This window comes from Podarcis liolepis (genome assembly GCF_965112155.1).
Source record: "Podarcis liolepis genome assembly, chromosome: 2".
Classification (NCBI taxonomy): domain Eukaryota; kingdom Metazoa; phylum Chordata; class Lepidosauria; order Squamata; family Lacertidae; genus Podarcis; species Podarcis liolepis.
In genome coordinates this window covers 25,151,680-25,174,707 of record NC_139555.1, presented here as the reverse complement: position 1 = coordinate 25,174,707, position 23,028 = coordinate 25,151,680, and the positions used below count along the sequence as shown (strand labels likewise).

The following is a 23,028-nucleotide window of genomic DNA, read 5'->3' as shown; positions in this document are numbered from 1 at the left end:
TTACGTGTCACAATATTTGTGCACAGATTATTATGGGGGCTCATTTTCTGTACGTCCACCTGTAAACACATTAGGGGATGGCTCACCCAACAAGCAACCAATACTGGCGTGAAAGTAAATTGGAAAAACTTTGGCTAACTCTCCAAAGATGAATGCTGTAAGAAGTAGGAATGGACTGAGTTTTGATAACCTGCAGCCATTTTTTCCCCTTGCTCAAGAGTAACAGGAACATCAAAGTTATGCAAAACCAAAAACATGCTCATTTGCTTATTGTACAAAACAGGGTACAGGGTTTGGGTTAGTGTGACACAGAATTTTGATGATTATTTTCAAGCAGGGTTCCTGGGTGTAGTCAGGCAGAAGCCCTGACATTCTTCTTGGACTGTAAAAAAAATACAGCTAACATCTTCAGACTGATCTTTATTAATTAATAGGTGCCTGTGGCTATTATCTTGTTCCCCAGGTATGAGAAAATGCTCGTACACCTCAGCCTTGCTTTAGAAGTAGATCAAGCTGACAGACAGACCACATCAGGTAACCAAATGGGTAGCATCTACAGGAAACTGTGGCGTGCATAACTTGGCCACTTCCCTCTCATTTCCCCAAGCATCTAACAATTTTTTAAAGCCCTAAAGGCTGTATAAAACCACAACCTTCTCTCCTGCTTGGAAAATGAAGTAGCTGTTGCAAACTCATACATCTCAAAATATTAACATCTGCTCCTGAAATTTCCATTGAGGCTGCCAAAAAAACGTTGCCTAACAGTACTGTGTGAGGCTCAACTTACAACGTGTCTGGATGATTCCCTTCTTGGCCCCAAACAAAAACTTTGATAATGTTTAATATCAATTTGTCATCTTCATTAATCAAAAAGTTCTAGCGCTTAATCCTTGCGTCAGGTGCCTCACGTAAAATGGAATAGATTGGGAGCCATTCCTAGCTAGTTTAGTTTTGCCATATTAGGAAATGGAATTATGGTTCCCTGCAAAATGCCTATGCAGTTCTTATCATGATTTCATGCACTACAATTGGTAGAAAGAGCCTCTTTTTGTACATAATTGTGTGTGTAAGGGAGAGGGCTACAAAGGTGCATATGCATTGCTGTTGGCACCCATCTGTCTCGGGAGACAATGGAAGAGTGCACCTTTGGGGGTAAAGTCAAACCATTGGAGAGTTACAGCTGTAAAGACCAATATGAGAGAGACATGTTTTAGTGCGGATGGGGCAGATGAAGGAGCCTGGTTTCGCTGTTACAGGCACACCATAGTCTTTCTTATCTCTGTGCTCCTACCAATGGTCATTCCTCCTCTGGTGACCGCTGTGGATACACGACCCGACTGTCAAAATTAGAAGCATTCAGTGGTGTCCCATTTCCACCTATTCCTAAAAGATTATTGCTACAGTGCTACGTCAGGTTAAGAACTTAATTCGTTCTGGAGGTCTGTTCTTAACCTGAAACTGTTCTTAACCTGAAGCACCACTTTAGCTAATGGGGCTTCCCGCTGCCACTGCGCCGCCACCGTGCGATTTCTGTTCTCATCCTGAAGCAAAGTTCTTAACCTGAGGTATTATTTCTGGGTTAGCGGAGTCTGTAACCTGAAGCGTCTGTAACCTGAAGCGTATGTAACCCGAGGTACCACTGTACTTGCTCTTTTTGTTCAACACTGCAAGGCTCAACCTTGCCTTGTGAACATGTATTAAATGTCCTTATACATGTGTTCATTTAGCTCCAACTGATGCCCCAACATCCCAGGCAAAGATTTCCCTCAGCTCAAAGAACCAAGAGCCTTTCAACAGGAAATGACATTAATCAAACCTGGAACCGTCAGCATGCAAAGTCATTGAGCTATACAATCTCTCCCCTTAATAGGTAAAAAAAATAAATGGTAAAGGACCCTTGGACAGTTAAGTCCAGTCAAAGGCAACTACGGAGTGTGGTGCTCATTTCATTTTCAGGCCAAGGGAGCCAACGTTTGTCCACAAACAGCTATCCTGGTTATGTAGCCAGCATGACTGAACCGCTTCTGGCGCAATGGAACACAGTGACGGAAACCAGAGCTCACGGAAACGCCGTTTACCTTCCTTCTGCAGCAGTACCTATTTATCTACTTGCACTGGTATGCTTTCAAACTGCTAGGTTGGCAGGAGCTGGGACAGAGCAACGGGAGCTCACCCCATCACGGGGATTCAAACCGTTGACCTTCTGATCGACAAGCCCAAGAGGCTCAGCGCCACCAACGTCTCTACAAATTGCATGTACCTGTAAGCAAACAGTGCTTACTTCTGAGCAAAGATATATAATGCCATCCGCTCTCCCCTTAATAGCCAGCAGTATTCAGGTACCTCTCCATTAAGGAAGACATGTTCTCTTATGTTACCCTCTTGCAACCTGAGCTACATCAATGTTGAATTCATCACATGGACTCATAACAATAAGCCCTGGAGAAAGGATGAGAAATGGGTGCCCTGCAGATGTTGCTGGACTACAACTCCCATCACCTCTAATGATAGGCCATGCTGGCTGCAGCTGATGGGAGTTGTGGTCCAGCATTTAGAGGCCCTCAGATTCCCCATGCCTACCCAGTGACTCTTATCCCACCATCAGCTTGAGCCCTGATTAGTTGACTTCCCAACACAAAAGGACCATTTTGCAAGAAGCACATCAAAACAAGTTAAGACCAGAAAGCAATTGACCGCTATCGCTATGCCTCTGTGTCTACGCGCCTCCAGCTGTTACACAGCTTTCCATTCCTTGTCTGCAATCTTAAATCCAAGTTCCAGGTCACCCCTAGCAAACAGATAGGCTGGTAGGCTGTCCTCAAAAAATTGTTTGCATATTTGTATCTAAGTCCCTGGCATTCAGGTGCAAAAGTGGTTTGTCATATGGCATGAGGGTGGATTGGAAAGCCCCTTGGGTGTACCAAATTAGTCACATGCTTCTCTGGATTCTCAGCCTCTGTTATACATATATTCCATGCTGACCTAAGAGAGAATTTCAGAGCAATGGGAGGTATCTGAAAGTGAGACAACCTCTCCCTGTACAGAAGGACAGATCTTCTTACTTTCATGTAGCAACATTTAACAAAGTATGGGGGAGCTTTTTCTTACTTCTAGATATGGGTTGCTGATATTTTTATAGAAATTATTGCATTTATGTATTTACAATTTATGTATTATTTTTTTAATTTCTAAGCCCTACATTGTAAATCATCTAGAAGCTTCAACGTTGATGTAATAAAATATAATTACCACCACCACCGACTGACAAATGCTGGAAACCCAAATTTCTAACACCAAACACAAATGGCTAGGGGAAAACAAAACCCATACAGATGGCACTGCCAATTTACAATGGCGTTGTACGTATATGAGAGAAATACATAGCATCTCAGACACTTGGACTTAATCCCTCCAGTTGAAGACATCCAGATTTTCCATCTGATCTTTGTCAGGATAACTTGGCCTTCAACTCAGCAGAGAATCAGAGTGATAAAAACCTGAAATAATCATTATCTGAAATGCTTTAGTAATGAATCCTCTGAGAGATATTTTGTCTCAAGGAGTGCACATAATAGTTAAGGCATAAAGGATTTTATAGAAACGTGGTTGTTCGTTTTTTGCTAAAAACAACTAACTAGACATATTTCAAGAGCTGACAATTTGATGAATGTCTTTTCTTTTCCTGAAACAAAGACCATTTGTCTACTTTACACAAGCTACTTTGGGTGCATTGAATGGTCTTCTTTATAAAACAATCCATGGCAGATTCTTGCTTCCCGACACCTGAGAGTTCAGAGGATTCTGCTCCATCTTCAAAGAGCACCCCATGAACATGAAATTAAAGAGAAATACACGTCCACCTTGAACATGAGTGAACAGTGCCACTCCAGCCATCTGTCTGGTACATTTTAGCCTGTGGTCAGTCACCAAATTCTCCCAAACCAGATTTGATGCTATAATGTTAGCCTGGAAGTGGTAGTGATAGGGAGGCAATAATTAGCTGGAAGTTATAGTAGAAGTGTTGTATAATAGTGTCTGGGTGTTTTTCAATCCTAATCCTACTCAGAATAAACCCAGTGATGTTAACTGGCATTACTAACTTGGGTTCATTAACTTTTATGGGTCTGTTCTAAATAGGACGAACCCGGTTCCCCAGATTACGAGTCTATCGCTCTTAACCTCCACACCACAGCATCGGACTTACGCAATCAAAAATGAAGGGTTAAATGACCATCATGGCAAGGTCTGGATTTCATTGCTCAGTCATATATGGTGGTCACTTCTGTTGCAGCATGATCAGTGATTTTGATGTTGATGATGTTTCTTTTAAAAAAATAAGCAAAACAAAGGTATAGTGAAAGGTAATTATGCATGAATGCAGATTTAATTGAGCTTGGAAAATATAAGGCAGTTGTAATACTGAATGTGTTTCAGGATAAATTATCACTCTATGAAGTATTTGTGAGCCATAAATTTTGCCATGCTTTAAATATATATATATATATATATATATATATATATATATATATATAATTATGTCTTTCTGTCATGTGATGCTAAAAATTATTCTCTTTGGGCCAACATGCATGTTTAAAATACACAAACAATTGCAGTTATATATTAGAGGGTTGTATGTTAGAGGGTTTTTAAGCCCAGGTCTTTTAATATGGTTGAGGAACGTATGAGCAGGCAAGTGTTAAATTGCTTTGTTAGAATAGCTAAATAAAAGCAGGAATACTGGCTCAAAATGCACTGGAACTGTGGTTTCCAAATGATCATCAAGTAATAAGCACCGCATCTTTTGGGAGTCTCCAGTCTCCTTTCAATACACTCCAGTGATGCCAATTCTACAGTATGTTTCGATTCATATATTCCTGTTTTCTCTGTATGCCAATAAAGCTTGATTGATTTGATTAATTGCAGCCGCTCCTTTAGGGCTCTTCGTTGTTCTTGCATTTCAACACTTCATCTTCAAACAGGATTCTTAGTGACCTTCCACACAAAGATGTCGCATGAGAACAAGATAAAGAATTGCCCCATTAAAAATGGATGATATGCAAAAGGTTAAAGGGCGGCAGCAGTTGTTTGTGTCATTGCTGCTGCTTGCTTGTTTCACCTGTGGACTTGTTTCACCCTAATCCTTCCTAGCACTTGTCATGGCTGGAGAGAAAATGGATGTGCAAGACGTCCTGCAGCAAATGCCACCTGAATTGAGATAAATATGGAAGACCTTTTGTTCATAGGATTCCAATGTGCAACCTGCCACTTCTGGGCTCCCAGGTCCATCCAGAACTGCAGTTCTGATGAATTTGTCATAGCCAGACAAAACTGAGAACTCAATAAATCCAGGGAGCTTCTTTCTAAGGAAAATGAGATGGAATGCTCTATGGAAAGAAAAAGAAAAACCCAAGGTGATGAGATGAGAAAGCATTGGGGACTATAAACCTGCCTTAATTTAGAAACACATCTGTCTGTCATTTTATATACTTCAGATATTGTTTCTTCCCACCTTAAAGTGTCTATTGCCTGTGTTCCCATACAGGGGGGTATAAGCCACTAGAACATATGTTACAGCTTAGATCTGTCCAACCGTTCCCAGACCAGGTCCAGCTGAAATATTAATTAGGAAATGCAATCCTCCTTACAAGAAAAAAAAATCTGGGATTTTATGGCCCAGCTTACAGGATGCCGGTGATGATTGAAACTGCATAGCCCCAGATTTTTAAAGGCTTACTACCTATAGTAAGTGTATTTATTAACAGAGAGTGATTTTGCCAAATCGGCTGTCAACGACTTCCAGATTGCTGATGTCACAAGTCCTCATTCAGAGAGGGCAGATCATTGTTTTTTTGAGCGGCATTCTTGCTTCATTTTCTTCCGTGAGTCACATTGTCAATCTACTTGGAAATCCAGAGCACACATTAAATCACCAATGGAAAAAGTGCAGGGACTTCAAGATGGCAATCTGGGAGGCAGAACTGAATTATATCCCTGTAAATCGGTGGGCTGAGTTCAAGGCGCTGTCTCAAGATCTTCAAGTGCTGGAACAAAAACGCAACCAAGAATAATGGCAGAAAATGCACATTTTGCAAGAAGTGATCCAGCAAAAAACAATGGAGATTGCATACTGTCAGAAAATTCTTCCTGATGTTTAGTCGGAATCTCCTTCTTGTTACTTGGATCCATTGAGTCCTACTCTCCAGAGCAGGAGAAAACAAGCTTGTTCCATCTTCCATGTGACAGCCTATGTGACAGATATTTGAAGATGGCTCTCATATCTCCTCTCATTATCTTTTCCAAGCTAAACTCCTTCAACCATCCTCATAAATCTCAGTTTCCACCATTTATCATCTTGCTCACCCTCCTCTGCCCACATTCCAGCTTGTCCATAACCTTTTTAAATTGTGGCACCCAGAACTGGACAGAGTATTCCAGGTGTGGTCTGACCAAGGCAGAATAGAGTGGTACTATTACTTCCCTTGATCTGGACATTATACTACTATACTTCTGTCGATTACAGTGCAAAAACTTCCAGGTTATCAGTGTTTCCTGAAAACAATTAACACAGAAAGGAATGCTAAACTTCCACTAGATTTCCAGGACTGTCTTTCCCACAATGCAAAAAGATCACGTAAAACATGGAAATTATCAGTTAAGGAAACGTCAGGAAAACAGAATAAAGTGCTGTCCGAATGTAACCTAAGAGAGCTCAGAAAAGGATATTCCAAGCCTGGGTTTTGATTGATTGCTCTCGTTTGTTGGGAGTTACGTATATTATCTAGGGGCACAGGTGGCACTGTGGGTTAAACCACTGAGCCTAGGACACGCCGATCAGAAGGTCGGCGGTTCGAATCCCCACAATGGGGTGAGCTCCCATTGCTCGGTCCCTGCTCCTGCCAACCTAGCAGTTCGAAAGGACATCAAAGTGCAAGTAGATAAATAGGTACTGCTCCGGCGGGAAGGTAAACGGCGTTTCAGTGCGCTGCTCTGGTTCGCCAGAAGTGGCTTAGTCATGCTGGCCACATGACCCGGAAGCTGTATGCCGGCTCCCTCGGCCAATAAAGCAAGATGAGCGCTACAACCCCCGAGTCGGCCACAACTGGACCTAATGGTCAGGGGTCCCTTTACCTTTACTTTTTACGTATATTATCTAATAGGTTTCATGAAATTATTTTGATATATTGCAATATATCCTTCAGGAATGGTGGTAATAAGAAAAAGATTTTAGCTCAGAATACTGTGATTCAAAGCAAGCTTTCAAATCACTTCAGCCCTGCAGGAAAGAAGCATGCAAAGTGGGACAGCCCCACCCATCTTGAAACTCTTGCAGGGAATGAGGGAAACTAATATTGAGCAGGGCATTTTGGTATCACAGGATCAACAAGCAGTTTTAATTGATGACTACACCCATGATTTGGGCAATTTATCCCCAACTTACCAAGTGCAATTTTTAACTTCTGAAGGCAATAGGAAGCCTGATTGCAGATTTAGATCTTCTTGCCCAGATTTAGATCTTCTGCTGCACTGTGTTTATTACAAGGGTGATTAACTGAAAAGAAATTATTGGACAAATTGGCAGCTTTAAAATTAGCACTTTCCCAATTTGACCTTGGGATATCAGACATTAGAATTAACAAGACTGTGCAAAGGGCTTTAGCTCAGATAATTTTTACTCGGTGGGTCCCCCCACTGTTGAACAGTGGGTATCGCAAGAGAAGTGTAGCAGCAAAAAATCAAAAGCTGCAGAGGTTGGATCTCACATCCTTTGACTGCAAGTAAGGACTTACTTAGAAGTTCAGAGATTTTCTCACCTTGGGCCTGATGAAACAATTCCCTCGGGCTTACCTGTGAAGACTAGGAGGGCAAAAGTAATTAACAAATGCCTAAATAACAATGGGAGTAAGCACCAGAAGCGGAAAAGCAAAAAGATCACAAAATATAAGAGAAGCATTAGTTCAAAGGGTAAAGTAATAAGATTCATTTTTTACAATCTTTCTAAATTGCTGGATAAAGATAATAAGGCTGTCAAGGTTAAGCCAAAAGCAAGGGAGATGGGATTAAGAATAAAAACTCCCTCTACTTCCAGGAAGACCTTAATGCACCGGATGCTATAAAATACCGTATCTCACAGCGGGCTCCATTAGCATCACGAGCTATCTTTCTCTTTCATCCTAAGGAAACACCAAGTAGTCCTATATAATTATCCTAAACATAAAGGATGACAAAGCCAATTTGAGGGCAAGATACATTTGGCACATCCTTTGAAGCATACTAAGCTGGATTCTTTTGCTGTGAGAATTTGTTTTATGAATGACCTGATACTAGAGCAACTATAATTTGTGCTCATTATAAGTACTGTCTAGCATGCAATATTAGGAGTGCTAGAACTCCTTTAAACAAAACTGGCATTGGGATCAAATTGCATCCTCTATTTGGCCCCATATCTCAGCATCTGACACAGGAAACAGCCGTGCCCAATAAAAACCAATGATTTATGGCAACTGGACACAAGTATGAAAGGGTCGAATTTAATGTTTTATCCAATGAGTCTTTCCCCCAATTCATATCACCACAAACCAAGGAGTCTGCCCATGAGATAGGGAAGCATTCTTTAAGTCTAGAATGAAGCCTTGGCACTCTTGTTGGTCAAGGATCACATCACCTCAGCTCACAAGGCTATGCTCAGTGCTATCTTTCCAGAGAAACTGATCATTCAGTTCTTCATCTGATTCTTTTCCATATGACCCATCCAAGGGAACAGTGGACACATGAGAAATGGCCTTTTCAGTGATGGCCCCATCTATGGAATGCACCTCTTAGGGAGATGTGCCTGACACCATTTCTGTTTTAAGTGCCTAGCTAATACATTCCTGTTTACGCGGCTTTCAGTGAGTTAATGTTGCCTCTTATGGTGGTGTCCATCTTCCAGCAGGGATGCAGGTGGCGCTGTGTTAGAGACTGGGCAGAGGAGCAATGGTGGAGACCACTTCCCCAGCCTGACCCTTACAGAGAAGATGGAGACACTTCAGATTTACAACAGGGGTTTGAGCAGGGACAGAGGAAGGGGAGGCGCAGTGGGTGCAGGCAGCCCCGGGTGTCACCACTGAAGGGGGCGACAAAATGCCGGGCGGCACTCACCGCGGGGCCTGCATCGCGCCCGAGCCACGCGTCTCTCCTGGGAGAAATGCGGTGGCTTGGGTGCGTGCCCAAACGGTCCACCCGCTGCCTCCCCCCCCCCCAGCTGTAGGGCAGCTGAGTGGGAGGAGGCAGGCAGACACCGGAGGCCCAGTGATGTGCCCTGCCCCAGACACCCAAGTGGCTTCCTCCGCTGCTGGGTTTGAGGGAGGTTACAGCTCAGAGGCAGATTGTCACGGCTAAAAATTGGCCGCGGTTTCTTTAATGCTAAGTCAGCCTGAGTCAGCAGCCTACAATGACTCGTGCAACCTTTCACCAAATTATACCTGTATATATAGAGTGGTCAATGTTAGTGTTGGGTGTGGGTTGGTTGGATGGTAGAAAGCTGGTTGCGTTTGATATGTATAAAGCTGTCGGTCGTGGTTGGAGAAGACGACTTTTAAGAATAAAAACAGCATTCTACTCTTTCTTAAGGACTCTTTGTGCCAACTAAGGACTCTTTGTGCCAACACAGATGAGGGGGGAAAGCTGGGAAATAATGGGAGAGGAGGAGGAAGCACCAGGGGAGACAGCTGACAGATTCAGTGTCTTTAGAAAGCATTCCAGACCACCCTCCCAGAATATGGTGAGCATTAAAAGTAGGAGAGCAGAGAGCTGAAAGGCAAAAGGCACCCGTAGTGATGAGTCATGAGAAAGTAGGAGAGACAGAGGGAGTGGGGATTCACCGGGAGCAACACAATTACTCCAAGAGGCTGCATTTCTAAGTCTCTCTGTGAATACTGAATAAAAGGCATTGCTAAGAACTTTCCTTATCTTATCCATTCCTGGCAGCCTACCGTGGGGGGATCGGATCCCCTGACGCAGGGGTCAGCCAACTTTTTCAGCAGGGGGCCGGTCCACTATCCCTCAGACCTTGTGGGGGGCCGGACTATATTTTGGAAAAAAAATATGAACGAATTCCTACGCCCCACAAATAACCCAGAGATGCATTTTAAATAAAAGGACACATTCCATTCATGTAAAAACACCAGGCAGGGCCCACAAATAACCCAGAGATACATTTTAAATAAAAGGACACATTTTACTCATGTAAAAACACGCTGATTCCCGGACCATCCGCGGGCCGGATTTAGAAGGCGATTGGGTTGGATCCTGGGCCTTAGTTTGGCTACCCATGCTCTGACGCCTGACATGCTGTGGTCTGAACCAACGAGCCTCTTGGGCTTGCTGATCATAAGGTCGGCGGTTCAAATCCACACGACGGGGTGAGCTCCAGTTGCTCTGCTCTCCTGCCAACCTAACGGTTCAAAAGCATGCAAGCACGAGTAGATAAATATGTACCGCAGCAGTAGGAAGGTAAATGGCGTTTCAGTGCGCTCTGGCTTCCGTCACCGTGTCCCGTTGCGCCAGACGCAGTTTAGTCATGCTGGCCACATGACCGAGAAAGCTGTCTGTGGACAAACGCCGGCCCCCTCAGCCTGAAAAGTGAGATAAGTGCCGCACCCCAAAGTTGCCTTTGACTGGACTCAGGGGTCCTTTACCTTTACCATCTTTCATTGGAGTGAATAGGACTTGGTCGTTATTCATCTATGGTTGGATGAGTGCTTTCTATATCTTGCATTGTTAGCATTTCAAAACTTCCTTCTGGTTTTATATTGCTTCTATATGCTGTATTTTATTTTTGTCAAATCATTCGTGACGCTTCTTACTGTAAAAAGAGACTGGTAAATGAAATTAATATTAGTAATAGCAGCAGCAGCAGCTATGTGAGGGGTAAACTATAGTTCCCAGGATTCTCCAGGTAAAGCAAAGTGCTTTAAATGTATGGTGAGAATGTGACCTTACTTCATTGATAACTTTCCCTTCCCTTTCCAATTAAAAGCAACGGCAACAAGATGTGTTTGACCAAGAACCTCAGTGGCAATATTCAGAGAAAAGAAGCCCTAAAATAATTAAGAGACTGAAAGGAAGGGTTGTGATTTGTTTTTGTTTGTTTTAATGGAGGAAAGAGTTATGCTATATCATGGTCTACATCTGAAAATAGGAAATCAGCAAGTAGGGTGGCATGAGAAAACAGAAGATTGCAACGAATATCACTTGGTTCAGCAAGCAAGAGGGAAAATCAGGGCAGCTGAACAAGCCACAGAGCTACCCCTTTTCTTTCAGTTCCAAAGAGTAATCATTAAGTTTACTCTTAATGCTACTGGTTAATGTTACTGGTTTACAAACTTCTAGGATATTCAACCCAGTGGGGAGAGCCGGGAATAATGTGAATGCCCAGTGCACTTAAAATGCAGTGCTTGTAAGTTCGGTTCCATGCATGGCCAAATATGCTGGTGTCGATAACAGGATCTCGTTCCCTGCATGGGTTCCAAGTGCTCCTCCTTGTTCAGATTTTGCCAGTATTTGAACAATGGCATGCTCATCTCTTTTTCATATTGGCAGCAAAAAGAACTCCTGAGCAGAAGAAAGCAGGTGCAAGAAATCACAGGACATCTACATTGCTCAAAAAGCTGTTCTAAAGCACCTAAGTAAATTTAGGTCCCTTAAAAGTGGGTTAGGCACTTTGAAATTAAAGATACATTGGAACTACAATGACTTGACGCTCCACAAAACCTACTAGAATGGCTGAATCGCACAAAATTAACCCCAGTTGTGTCTGCATACTGAGCACACCTAGAACCAATCCCATACCCAAAATAGCCTGCTGTGATAACGCCTTAATTTCTTTCAACTTCTACTTTGTTGATCAAGGGATATAGTGGAAGCAGAGACCAACTAGGATGAGCCTCTGGAAAACTGAAAGCCATCACCTTGCCTTTGAATCCATCCAGATAAGTGGTTGCATAAGCTACTGCTTCTTTATAACAACATTACCATCTGCAAAGGAGATGATTTCAAGTTCAGAATTCTCCGCAATGACCCAAAAGTGACTTTGGGCCACGGTGCACATGGGAAAACGTCCTATGTGGGTCTCATTTCTGTGCACAAAACTGTCTTATGTATCCAAATATGCACAAACACCTCTGTTTGCACACGATGGGCAGCCGACATCAGTTGGGCTTCCTACTGCAGGAGACGTCATATAGGCATCTAGCACATGTGATGGCACATAAAGAAGGTACCTGAAATTTTCTCAATATAACAGTATCGGTTGTCGTATGTGAAGCTAAGACAGTGAACAAAGGAAGAATGAAAGCCCTGGGAGCCTTTGATCGTGAAAACTAAGACTTGCGGGTTTCCCGCACACGTCTGGGTTACCTTTTGGCAATGTAAGCAAACGCCATGTATCTTGTACAAATATGTTTGTGGCCCCTACCAAATGTTTGCTAATTCCAGTTAAAAAATCACAGAACCATGTACACAGAACAAGGCTATGGAGTAATCTCATCCAATACACCCCACCCACCCCAAAACCCTAAGGCATCATCTTTTATGCAAAAGCACCCCAAATGGATGCCTGTCCCAATTGTAGTGGACAACCTCCAAGAATGCAGTTTCCTCAACTTCCCCAGGCAGCACGCCCTATTGAGGAACAATATGCATGAGTCAACGAGGCTTCTTCAAATGTGTGAATTTGAATCTGCTTTCCTGTAATTTAAACCCGTTGCTTCTGCTTCTGTCATCGGTGCACTATGTGATCATCTACCGTATTTTTTGCTCTATAAGACGCACCAGACCACAAGACGCACCTAGTTTTTGGAGGAGGAAAACAAGAAAAAAAAATATTCTGAATCTCAGAAGCCAGAACAGCAAGAGGGGTCGCTGCGCAGCGAAAGCAGCAATCCCTCTTGCTGTTCTGGCTTCTGGGATAGCTGCGCAGCCTGCATTCACTCCATAAGACGCACACACATTTCCCCTTACTTTTTAGGAGGGGAAAAGTGCGTCTTATAGAGCAAAAAATACGGTATTTCTTCTCCCCTTCTTTCCGAGATCCTTTAGGAAATGGATAATTTTGACTGCACCTTAACCACTTTTGAGATATCCCTAGAAACAATCTTCACTAACGTGGTATGTGAACTTTCAAATAAGAAGAACACACAAGCTTTGCAGTTTTGATTGGAAGGGGGAAATAAACTGGGTGTGCTTTATTCTAAGACTCGATAGAGGTCTATGTACCTGCCAAAGGACAAATTATACAGAGACAAGAGTTGACAAAAAAACTCAAAAGCACCTAAGTGATTAAGGAACTTAGACTCCACATTTTAATAAAGCCCGAGGCATGTAGTGTTGATTCACAGTGCAATAATCCTTTCTAAACTGACTTGCTGTAGACAGCACTGGCATTCTACTATAGGAAACCAATGGGGATATTAATATCGGCTATTAACACTGATCCTATCTCGTAAATCCAGCCTGTCTGTTACCACAGCACTCAAATAAAGGTGTTCTGAGGTCAAGAGGATGTGGTGTCCAAACGAGTCTTCTATTCCAAGAGGAAAGCAGCAAAAACAATCTCTACAGCAAGCATCAGATCCATATGTAGGAAAACCAAAAAGCTGGTTTTAAATGTCATGTTTTTCAAAGTGAGAATTGATGCTGGAACCAGTTCTAAAAACTGGCTGGCTGGGCTGCAGCTGCAGCTGCAGACAATCAATCAAAGCAGCTCAGAATCAATGGGGAGGGGTGGGAATTGGAAGCGAGAGGGGGGGGGAAGCATGCACATAAAATGGAAAACTAGGAGCAGGTTACAAGCCTTTCTAGGCCTTTTAAGATTACAAAGAAATGCGAGCCCACTTTAGTGTTTTGTCTGCAGTCAAATGTCTCCTGAATGGTTTCCAATCGGCGTACGCACCAACGACCGGTTGCGTTGTAAAATGTGGACTGCAGGAGAACAGGACGGCAAGTTCTGTGAACAAAATCGACACGGCAAACACTGACGCTTTGGGTCTTCACCTGGCGTGGCTGCTTGTCTGAGTTCTGAGCTGCTCCACAGTGATGCCCCCATGTCCGAATTCAGGGGCAGAAGTAGTGTGTCCCAAGTGAAAGGACAAAGCACTAGCAAGAACGTTAACTTTCTCCCTCAACACCAAACCAGCAGTACAGAATTCCTCACCCATTGTCAACACTGCCATGGTTCAGTTCAGGAAATGGAAACGCTTCAGGAGCAAAAGAGTTCTTGACAGAACTGCCACAGCCTCCATCAGATAAGACCCCTGTGGCCTTGCTATAGAATATATTGAATGGAGATTAGGTGGCCATGCAAACCGCCATAACAACAAAGCTGTGACTAAGGGCAGGTCAAGGTGGAAGAAGGCCTTGGGCAATTCCAGAAACAGTTACCACCAGGCCTTAAGTCAGTACTGTTTGGCCAAAAGAGTGTGTTTTTTTGAAAACAACAACAACAATAATAATAATGGTCACAGCAACAAATTAAGGTGAGGGGTGCAACACTTATTGTCCAACTCCTATTCACTTGGTTTTGCTATGCTTTTCAGACAGAAACACTGTTTGATCCTGTGCCAGACGTGTAGGGGTGGGACTTGCTCAGGTTAAGCATCCAGAAAAAGTGAAAAGTTGTGAGGGGGTTGGTGGGAGATGAGCAATGAAGTGGCAATTTGTGTATGACGTGTGAGTGTTCCGAGACCAAAAAAAAAAAAAAAAGGAATACTCCTGCCAGTATAAAAACGAGCAGTGCAAAACTGACTGGCCCCTGCCCCCGGCTTTTGCATCCTCATCGAGAGCTGCTCCTTTCTAAGTTCCATTTTCCTTCAGGGCATCACCTTCTCTTCAGTCAAATGCATTGGCCCATGACTTACAGCCAACAGAGAGGGCACTGGCTGTAGGTCATAAGGTGATTGATTCACCATTGCTTAGTAAACAGTTAATGTGTGAGACGTATATAGATATATATCCCGCACTTCAGAATATAATTATTCATTGGAGGCATAACCAAAGCAATGGAATAAGAAGTCACCACAGCAATGTTTTTGCACCCTCTTGATGTTTGTGCAAGAACAATGCTGTCTCTGGGCACCTCCTAAAGAAGGATGCAAGCCTTCTCATGAATCAGTGGGCTGCCTAACATAGAAGCCAAACTCTTCATTGAAATTAAATTAGTCTTCCACCCTATACATATATATAATATTTATCTATATGGCCCATGCTTTCTCCTCCTCCGTTTCCCAGCAAAGCCCTATAAATACTAATCTTTGTAGCTTTAGCTGTTGCAGCTGTCATCACCCCCCACCTTCCAACTCTCACATAAGAACAACAACAACAAAAAGTTCTATTAAAATCAAGCACTTAACATAAATATTAAAACAATGGTAGGGACAAAATATAACTCTACATATAGAACTTCATAACTACCGTAGCACCTATTACCATAAACGAAAGCAAATCTGGTCTGACAGGGAACATGAGGGGGGTGGGGGGTGGGACTGAGGCGACGCTAACAGAACTTGCGACCGTCGTCATTTCAATCACTCTTTTAAATTTTTGTTCGTTTACAGTTGACAACCTTATTAAAATTCATTTCACTAACCAGTTCATTCTAAGTTACTATGGTTACCAAGGAACCCTTTAAAAAATAAAAATAAAAACCTTCAAGAGGATGATGATAGGACTTTAGCAATAATAATAATATTAATAATAATAATAATTAAAAAAAACAAAAATTGGCCAGTGGCAGGTTCTCCTACTGGTTCTCCGATGAGGGCTGCCATGCCACGTGCCCCTCCTCCTAAAGCCCACCAGTCCACAGAAGGGTAAAATCATGTACAAGTCCATTTCTCAGTTCCCCAGGATGAGTTTGACAAAAGAAGCCACGTCTGTCTCTTTGGATTCGTGCAGGGTGAAGAAACTGTGTTTCTGAAAGAGAGAGCGAGAGAGAACCAGTGAGGAGAAGGGAAAGAGAGGGGAAACATGTCAAAACCTTCCATTACACCTCTCACAGGAATCCTAGATTCCCCACCACACACACACACACACACACACACACACACTACCTATAAAGGGACCACAGTAATTCCCAACGCAGGTGGTGCTGTGGGTTAAACCACAGAGCCTAGGACTTGCTGATCAAAAGGTCGGTGGTTTGAATCCCTGCGACGGGGTGAGCTCCCGTTGCTCGGTCCCTGCTCCTGCCAACCTACCAGTTCCAAAGCACGTCAAAGTGCAAGTAGATAAATAGGTACCACTCCGGCGGGAAGGTAAACTGCGTTTCCATGTGCTGCTCTCGTTCGCCAGAAGCGGCTTAGTCATGCTGGCCACATGACCCGGAAGCTGTCTGTGGACAAATGCCGGCTCCCTCGGCCAATAAAGCGAGATGAGCGCCGCAACCCCAGAGTCGGTCACGACTGGACCTAATGGTCAGGGGTCCCTTTACCTTTTTAATTCCCAAACAGGGTGATGATGACAGCGGGCCTCAACTCAAGGTACATTTTCCGTGGGACACATTCAGATGCAGCACCGAGCCATCAACCATGGTTAACCAGGTGAGTTTGTGCACGAGCCTCCCTTTCTCCAATGGAGAAACAAGCCATGAAATTGGTTGGCTTAGCATTACATCCCAACCACTGTCCCAGTTAGTTTTGCTGCAAACAAACCACAAGAGGAAGCCAAGGTTCCCAATTGTGGCTTCCTGGGGAGGGCTGCTTTGGGTGTAATGCTAAGCCAGCCATCCTTTGGTTTGTTTTTCTGCTGGCCACAGGAAATAGCAGAGCAGGGAGCTCAAGCCCAGCTCATGCACAGACAGATTTGCTCACCCATGGTTTATGGCTTAGTGTGGCATCCAAATGCAACCAAAGTCTCCACAGCAAAATACAGATGTCCTCCCCACCCATGGTCAAATATAAATGAACTGGATACAATAATATTGCAAAAATGGTAATCAGCATTCCGTCAGGGCTATCAAAGAAAAGCTTACCGTGAAAAGCAATTGAGAGCTATTGGAACACTAAATAAATACCACTGAACTGGACACAACTCAGCAACAAAAACTTCCATAAAGATTTAAATGAACAAGAAAAGAAAGATTCCTAACGTCTTTCTTGTGTGGGAAGTGCTTTTCATCTCTCTCTCTCTCTCTCTCATTAATTATCACAATAATCCCATTAAGTGAGTAGTCAATACAATTTTTACAGATAAGCAAAGCCAAGATTGAAAAAGAAGGATGTGCCCCGAAGTCAAAACTGGAAGTTCAAAGTTCAGGAAGGACTGAAAGATGCTCCTCCCTAACCACTACAGTGGACGCAACTCAGAGAGGGTTTCCTTTGTGAGGAAAGACTTGAAAAGGTCCTCAAAAATGAACGCAGACCCACCCGATCTTTTAAAAGAGATCTCCAAAGTATTTCAGTCAATGAGCAAATGAGTTTTGAATACGAAGGCTTTGAGGGAGGGAGGGGTCACTTCTATGTGGTACGAGGTGTGACTCTCAAGTTTGATCTAGATCTCTTTGGCTGGCTCCTAGATTACGCATTGTAGCTGCAGTCACACCAGGGTTTAGGCGAGAGAAGAATCTATTCATCTAAATCCTGTCTCAGACTTATTTAGGGCTGGCTCAAACACAAGTATGTGCATATGTATAATTATATTTCTATATAGCCCTTCATCATAAGATCCCACGGCAGTTCGAGGAATAAAATACAGGATAAAAGCAAGTAAATAAGTACAGTGAAACGAAACGTTAATTAGTTATGTGCATGACATATGGTGGGGTCAGATGAAACTCCGTAAATTGGCCATTATGTATGGACTGGGGTGTCTGCCAGTAATCTCTCCCCATGCAACATATATGCCACAAGAAACTGTGTGTGGGAGCTTAGATAAAAGGTACCACTGCCCGTACGGGCCAGTCTTGACAGACTCTAGGGTTGTGCGCTCATCTCACTCTAGAGGCCGGGAGCCAGCACTGTCCGCAGACACTTCCGGGTCACGTGGCCAGCGTGACGAAGCTGCTCTGGCGAGCCAGCGCAGCACACAGAAACGCCGTTTACCTTCCTGCCGGAGCGGTCCCTATTTATCTCCTTGCACCCGGGGGTGCTTTCGAACTGCTAGGTGGGCAGGAGCAGGGACCGAGCAATGGGAGCGCACCCCGCCACGGGGATTCGAACTGCCGACCATGCGATCGGCAAGTCCTAGGCGCTGAGGTTTTACCCACAGCGCCACCCGCGTCCTTGTGTGGGAGCTTACTTCCATGCAATATACAACAACACAACAGTACACACAACAACACAACAGTACACCCATAGCCCTTAATTCCTACTAAATGTCCAAAGTGTTGAGGTGTGTTTATGCAGGAACACTCTTGTGCCACACTGTACATGTTGGAGCAATGTGTAAGCCAGCCCTGTAGGAATGGGACAGTGTTCCCATGCTCAGAAGAGGTGTTCCCCTGAACCCAGGCAGTGCAGAGCAGTGGGTATAGCTAACATGGTACCCCAGCATGTGAGTAGAGCATCATCTGCAAAGGGCATTGAGGGGGTGAGGGAGGGAGAAAGAGTAACACTCATTCTCTCCAGCTGGAGATGGGGCCTGGGAAAAGGTGGTCAAATATATGGAATCCTGCCACTAATATTAAGAACTTCACGGTAACCAGCCAGATGAAAATCTGAACACCAATGTCCAAAAAGAAAAAAGAAAAAAACTGTGAGGAAAATGACCAGTTTTCAAACTTTCAGCCTTCTGCAACTTCCCGGCTCATGGAACTGGCTTATGTTGCAAAGGATTCTGGGGTGAAGAATTTGTCCTTGGTCTTGGGCTTGTCTCCCAGCCTAACGAACACCCTTTTGGCCAATCTGTCTTTGAAGGAAGCTTTGCCTGCCATTAATGTTATTCTCCCAGGCGGAACCTCCCATCAGCTTCCAAGGAACCCCAGGGTTCCCCAGGACGCGTTTTGGAAACCACGGTGGTAATATAAAGCAAAGCGTAAGTAAGTAAGAAAATTAGCTCTCTAGCCATGCCCGAGTCATCCTCTCATTTTCCACTTGAAACCTCAACGACGCAGGAAAGCAAAAGAAGCAGCCTCAGCCTTCAAAGACAAGCAGTCCGTTCCAGGACCGCAATGTCTACTGCCATGGGAAAGTGAAAAGGGCTAAGGGAGGAAAAGCCCAAACCACAGGACCTTACAACAATAATGTCAGCCATAAAATACCACAATGCTGAGATAGATTTCAGAGGTGATCCAATATCCTAATTCAATAGAAATGTGCAGGGCTGCCAACCAGAATTTGGCTGAAGCCCATGCCTTTCCTCACTTCCACCCTGGCGAACCCAGTGTGTGCTAAAAAGCCACGTGGTAAAAACACCGCTGTATGATTTGGAAGCGGGTGGAGGGATAAATTCTAAAAATGCACGTATGGTACATTTTTAAACAAGAGCCAATAAATCGAGGCCTTTCTCCACCTAAAAAGCTGTTAATGAACGGTACATAGGATCACAGAATGCTGGAGTTGGAAGGGACCACTAGCTTAATCCAGTCCAATCCCTTGCAATGCAGGAATCTTTTGCCCGACGTGGGGCTTGAACCCAGGACCCTACATGATAATTGTGTTATAGATCCCTTTTGCAGAAACGCCATAGGAATTACTTATACACCAAAGAAAATCCCGTGTTGCAAAACAGAACACTCTGAACAACAACATGCAACACGTCGGCTAATAATATACCGACAATATTTTTATAACACTATACTGTTTCAAAATTCATAAACATAAGGCATATAATATGTGCATGGAGTCACAAACTAATAAGAATCAAATAAATGTTCCAAGAACAGGAATGGTAGGAGTGGTAAGTCACTGTCAAAGATCACTGAAATGGAGTCAGAATGCCTTTCCACAGTCAATGTCCTACAAACGTGAGCTGATGGGTGCTCCAAACGTCGAAATAGGCTGCTCCGAGCACAGCAGCAAGAACAGTACAGTTCTTCCAGGATAATGAACTGTTTCAATGATAAATCTTCATCAGCAAATTAATAGTTCCCAAAGGTACATCAAATGGCCATGGATCAGCTATCACTAAAAAGTGTAGTAAGATGATGCCATGTTGCTTGTTGTTGTTGTTGTTGCTTGTTGTTGTTCATAGTAATTACTTATACAAATTTCTTTTACAAGAAAAGAAGAGGATAATGGTTCAGAAACTTACACTTGGATATCAGAACCACCATTTAGTAAGAGTGAAAACAAGGTGGCAGACTTGGGAGCATCTCAGAATTTCACCAGCATTAAGAAGGAAATATGTACTGCTATATTATACACATAAATGGATGGGAGGGTTGAAATTGTTGTCAGAAGTCCCCACCTCCCTTCCCCAGGGACTTCACAGATGTGAGCAGGACGTGGTGGTGGTTGCCACAAAAGTTTTTGGAAATTCTTGCAGTCTTGCTTGATATAGTGATTTTATGGGTACAGGTCATAGAAGAGAAAGGGAACTGCAACTTCTCTACCGTAAAAATGGATCCCATGCAGTAAAAGCAGCTTGTAAATTTGTATAAAAGCCCCTTCAGAAAGAAAAACTACAGTCATCTCCCTCCAAACTGCAGGGCCTTTTTAGCAACATCTGGGTGGAAATTGCTGAAATAACCGGGAAAAGCTCAACAATTTTTGTGTCCCGATTTTCACTTTTTGAAATATGGCAACCCTAACTGGTTCTTGAGTTTCCATCTGGCAGAAACAGTAGTGCTGATTAAGGATACTTAATGAATTTGATCTTTGTGGATTCCAGTACAAATTTACCCATTCTGCACCTCCCTGAGTAATGTGTGGGTTTGGGACTTAAGGCAGCCGCTGGATTTCACACTTCCTAAGGTAAGCTATTGGCTCAAAACGTGATTCAGATAACGTAAAAGAACGCTAACATTTGTGGGGTTCCATCCACCCGGAGGGAAAACCCTAACCAATTCTCAGGATGAGCATCCGCAACGACAAGTTGTCAGAACCAAAACTTGTGTTTTCTGCCTGTACTGCAGCTGGATCTGTTGCGACTACAAACTCACCATTAGTTCAGGGTATGTTGGCCTCTCTTTGGAATTCTTCTTCAAGCTTTAAGGGGGGAGGAAGAGAGAGAAAGGAAAATTATAGGCGTGTTTCAACCAATAGAAGCAAACAGCCAACTTGCCCATGAAAACACAATGAATTATCTGTGTAAAGGAGGGTGATGGGACTTGCTTTGCACCAGTCTCAGCACCAAAGGACACCAGAAATGGAACCAAAGCAATGCCAACTGATGTCCACCCAAACATGTAACTAGATCATGCATGGTTCCAGCTCCCATGCCTATGCATGTAGAGAGCTATGAACACAGAATCCCTCCTGCATTAATTACCATGCTTAAACTTCCCTTAAAAGTGCAGGCACTGGAGAAGGGGCCAAGAGAAGCTGTTCTGCCCTGCTCTCTGGCATCATGTGAGGAGCCCTTCAGGCATATTATTTGTATGGTGACTTAAGTGTGATTGGGATTCCAATGCAAACTTTTAATTCTGCACAGCTGGTGACAAGCTGTTTCAGTGCCCTCGCCAAACTTCAGTTCCCAGTATACTTTGCAGGGCACCAGGACAAGTTGAACTGGCATAAAACTAATACTTACTTGTAGATGAGCCTCCTCAGACATTCCCACCCCCCAAAGAGATGAGCACATAAAATATTCATTTATCAGCTGTACACAACAGGGGGGGGGGCTGTTCTACCTTCCCATCACCTTTGATCTGCGTCACCCATTGCCAGGACAGGCCAGCTGGGCATTCCTCTTCCTTTCTGCAAACAGCTATTATTACTACAATGGGTGGCTGGGAAAGTTTGTCTGTGACTTGAACGGGTGAGGTGGAAGGGTAAAAAAGATCCATTTATTCCGGTCTCCCTGCAGCTGAAAATAGCTTTGAAGACAGGATGTAATAGCAACTCACTTCCTGGCAGAGTATTTACGGGGAAGATGCTTGGAGTGACTTGAAAAAAGATCTCCACACGTACACATGCTTTAGCAGAGAGGGGAAGGAGGTGTAAAGTGTCACACTGAGAGAAACAAAAGTATGATCATCGGGCTATAGTAAACACACCCTCTTCTGGGATTTGCCAAGCCCAGGGGGTAGGGGGGAAGTGGAGGATGCTTACTGAAGGGATATTTCCTGCCCATCTCTCACTGCATCATCTCAGAGCTCAGGTTTACGGAAACTCTTATGCTGTGTAATATAACAAAATCCAATGATTCTTTCGTGTGCGCATACACCCCATGTCTTTGCTTATCAAAACTGACAGGAGAGAGTGTGCATGTCGAAAATTGTTGGGTTGTTTTTTTAAAAAATAAACTATCATCGAACTCTATTCAAGCTGGCCATGAGGAGATTTCATATTCTTCTGCTAATTTATTCCTTTCCCATAAGCTTTTCATAACTTTACTATGAACCTAGGCTGCATTTTTGTAGAGTTTAAATCTATTTCTTTCTCTCTTTCTCTTTCTCTCTCTCTCTCTCTCTCTCTCTCTCTCTCTCTCACACACAGAGAGGGGGGGGGGATTTGGATGAAAGTAGCAATAAGAAGGCAGAAGGAAAGATAGGGGTAAACTGAAGATGCAAGATGTAAACTGAAGATGATAGACGGGATGATATGATGGCAAGTTTGGCTGTCTGAAAGAACATAAACTTACAGTGTGAGGACTAATGGCTCAAAAAAGGCCACTATGAAACAATGAAGTAAAACAGCACCCATTTAAATGTCACAAAAGGAACTCCATTCTTTTAGGCAGCCTGCAGGAACCAAAGACTCTACACTGCTCTATTTCAACGGTCCTTTCTCTTCTCCTCACAATCCCATCTACTTAGCAGGTCCACCTCCACATGCGATCTGCCTCGGCACAATGGCGTTTCACGTCTTGCCCCAGAGAAGTAAAGGACCAGAACTCTGACACACTGAGTCACTTCCCACATAGACCATTAGGAGGTCAACATGACATTTCCTG

General features: G+C 43.6%; 2 protein-coding genes across 4 annotated transcripts in view; both read right to left on the bottom strand.

Moving 5' to 3' along the window:
* LOC310700384 (ABC-type organic anion transporter ABCA8-like) overlaps positions 1–23,028 on the bottom strand; it is a 317,713-nt gene that overhangs the window by 6,141 nt on the left and 288,544 nt on the right. The window lies entirely within an intron of this gene.
* Positions 13,182–23,028, bottom strand: part of MAP2K6 (mitogen-activated protein kinase kinase 6) — a 77,013-nt gene continuing 67,166 nt past the window's right edge. For all 3 annotated transcript variants that reach the window (XM_083490393.1, XM_083490394.1, XM_083490392.1), the window contains exons 11-12: positions 21,074–21,119; positions 13,182–15,948 (exon numbers count right to left, since the gene is read on the bottom strand). In XM_083490393.1, coding sequence (XP_083346519.1) covers positions 15,871–15,948; positions 21,074–21,119 — 124 coding nt within the window. In that variant the 3' untranslated portion in view covers positions 13,182–15,870. The remainder of the gene's footprint in view (positions 15,949–21,073; positions 21,120–23,028) is intronic.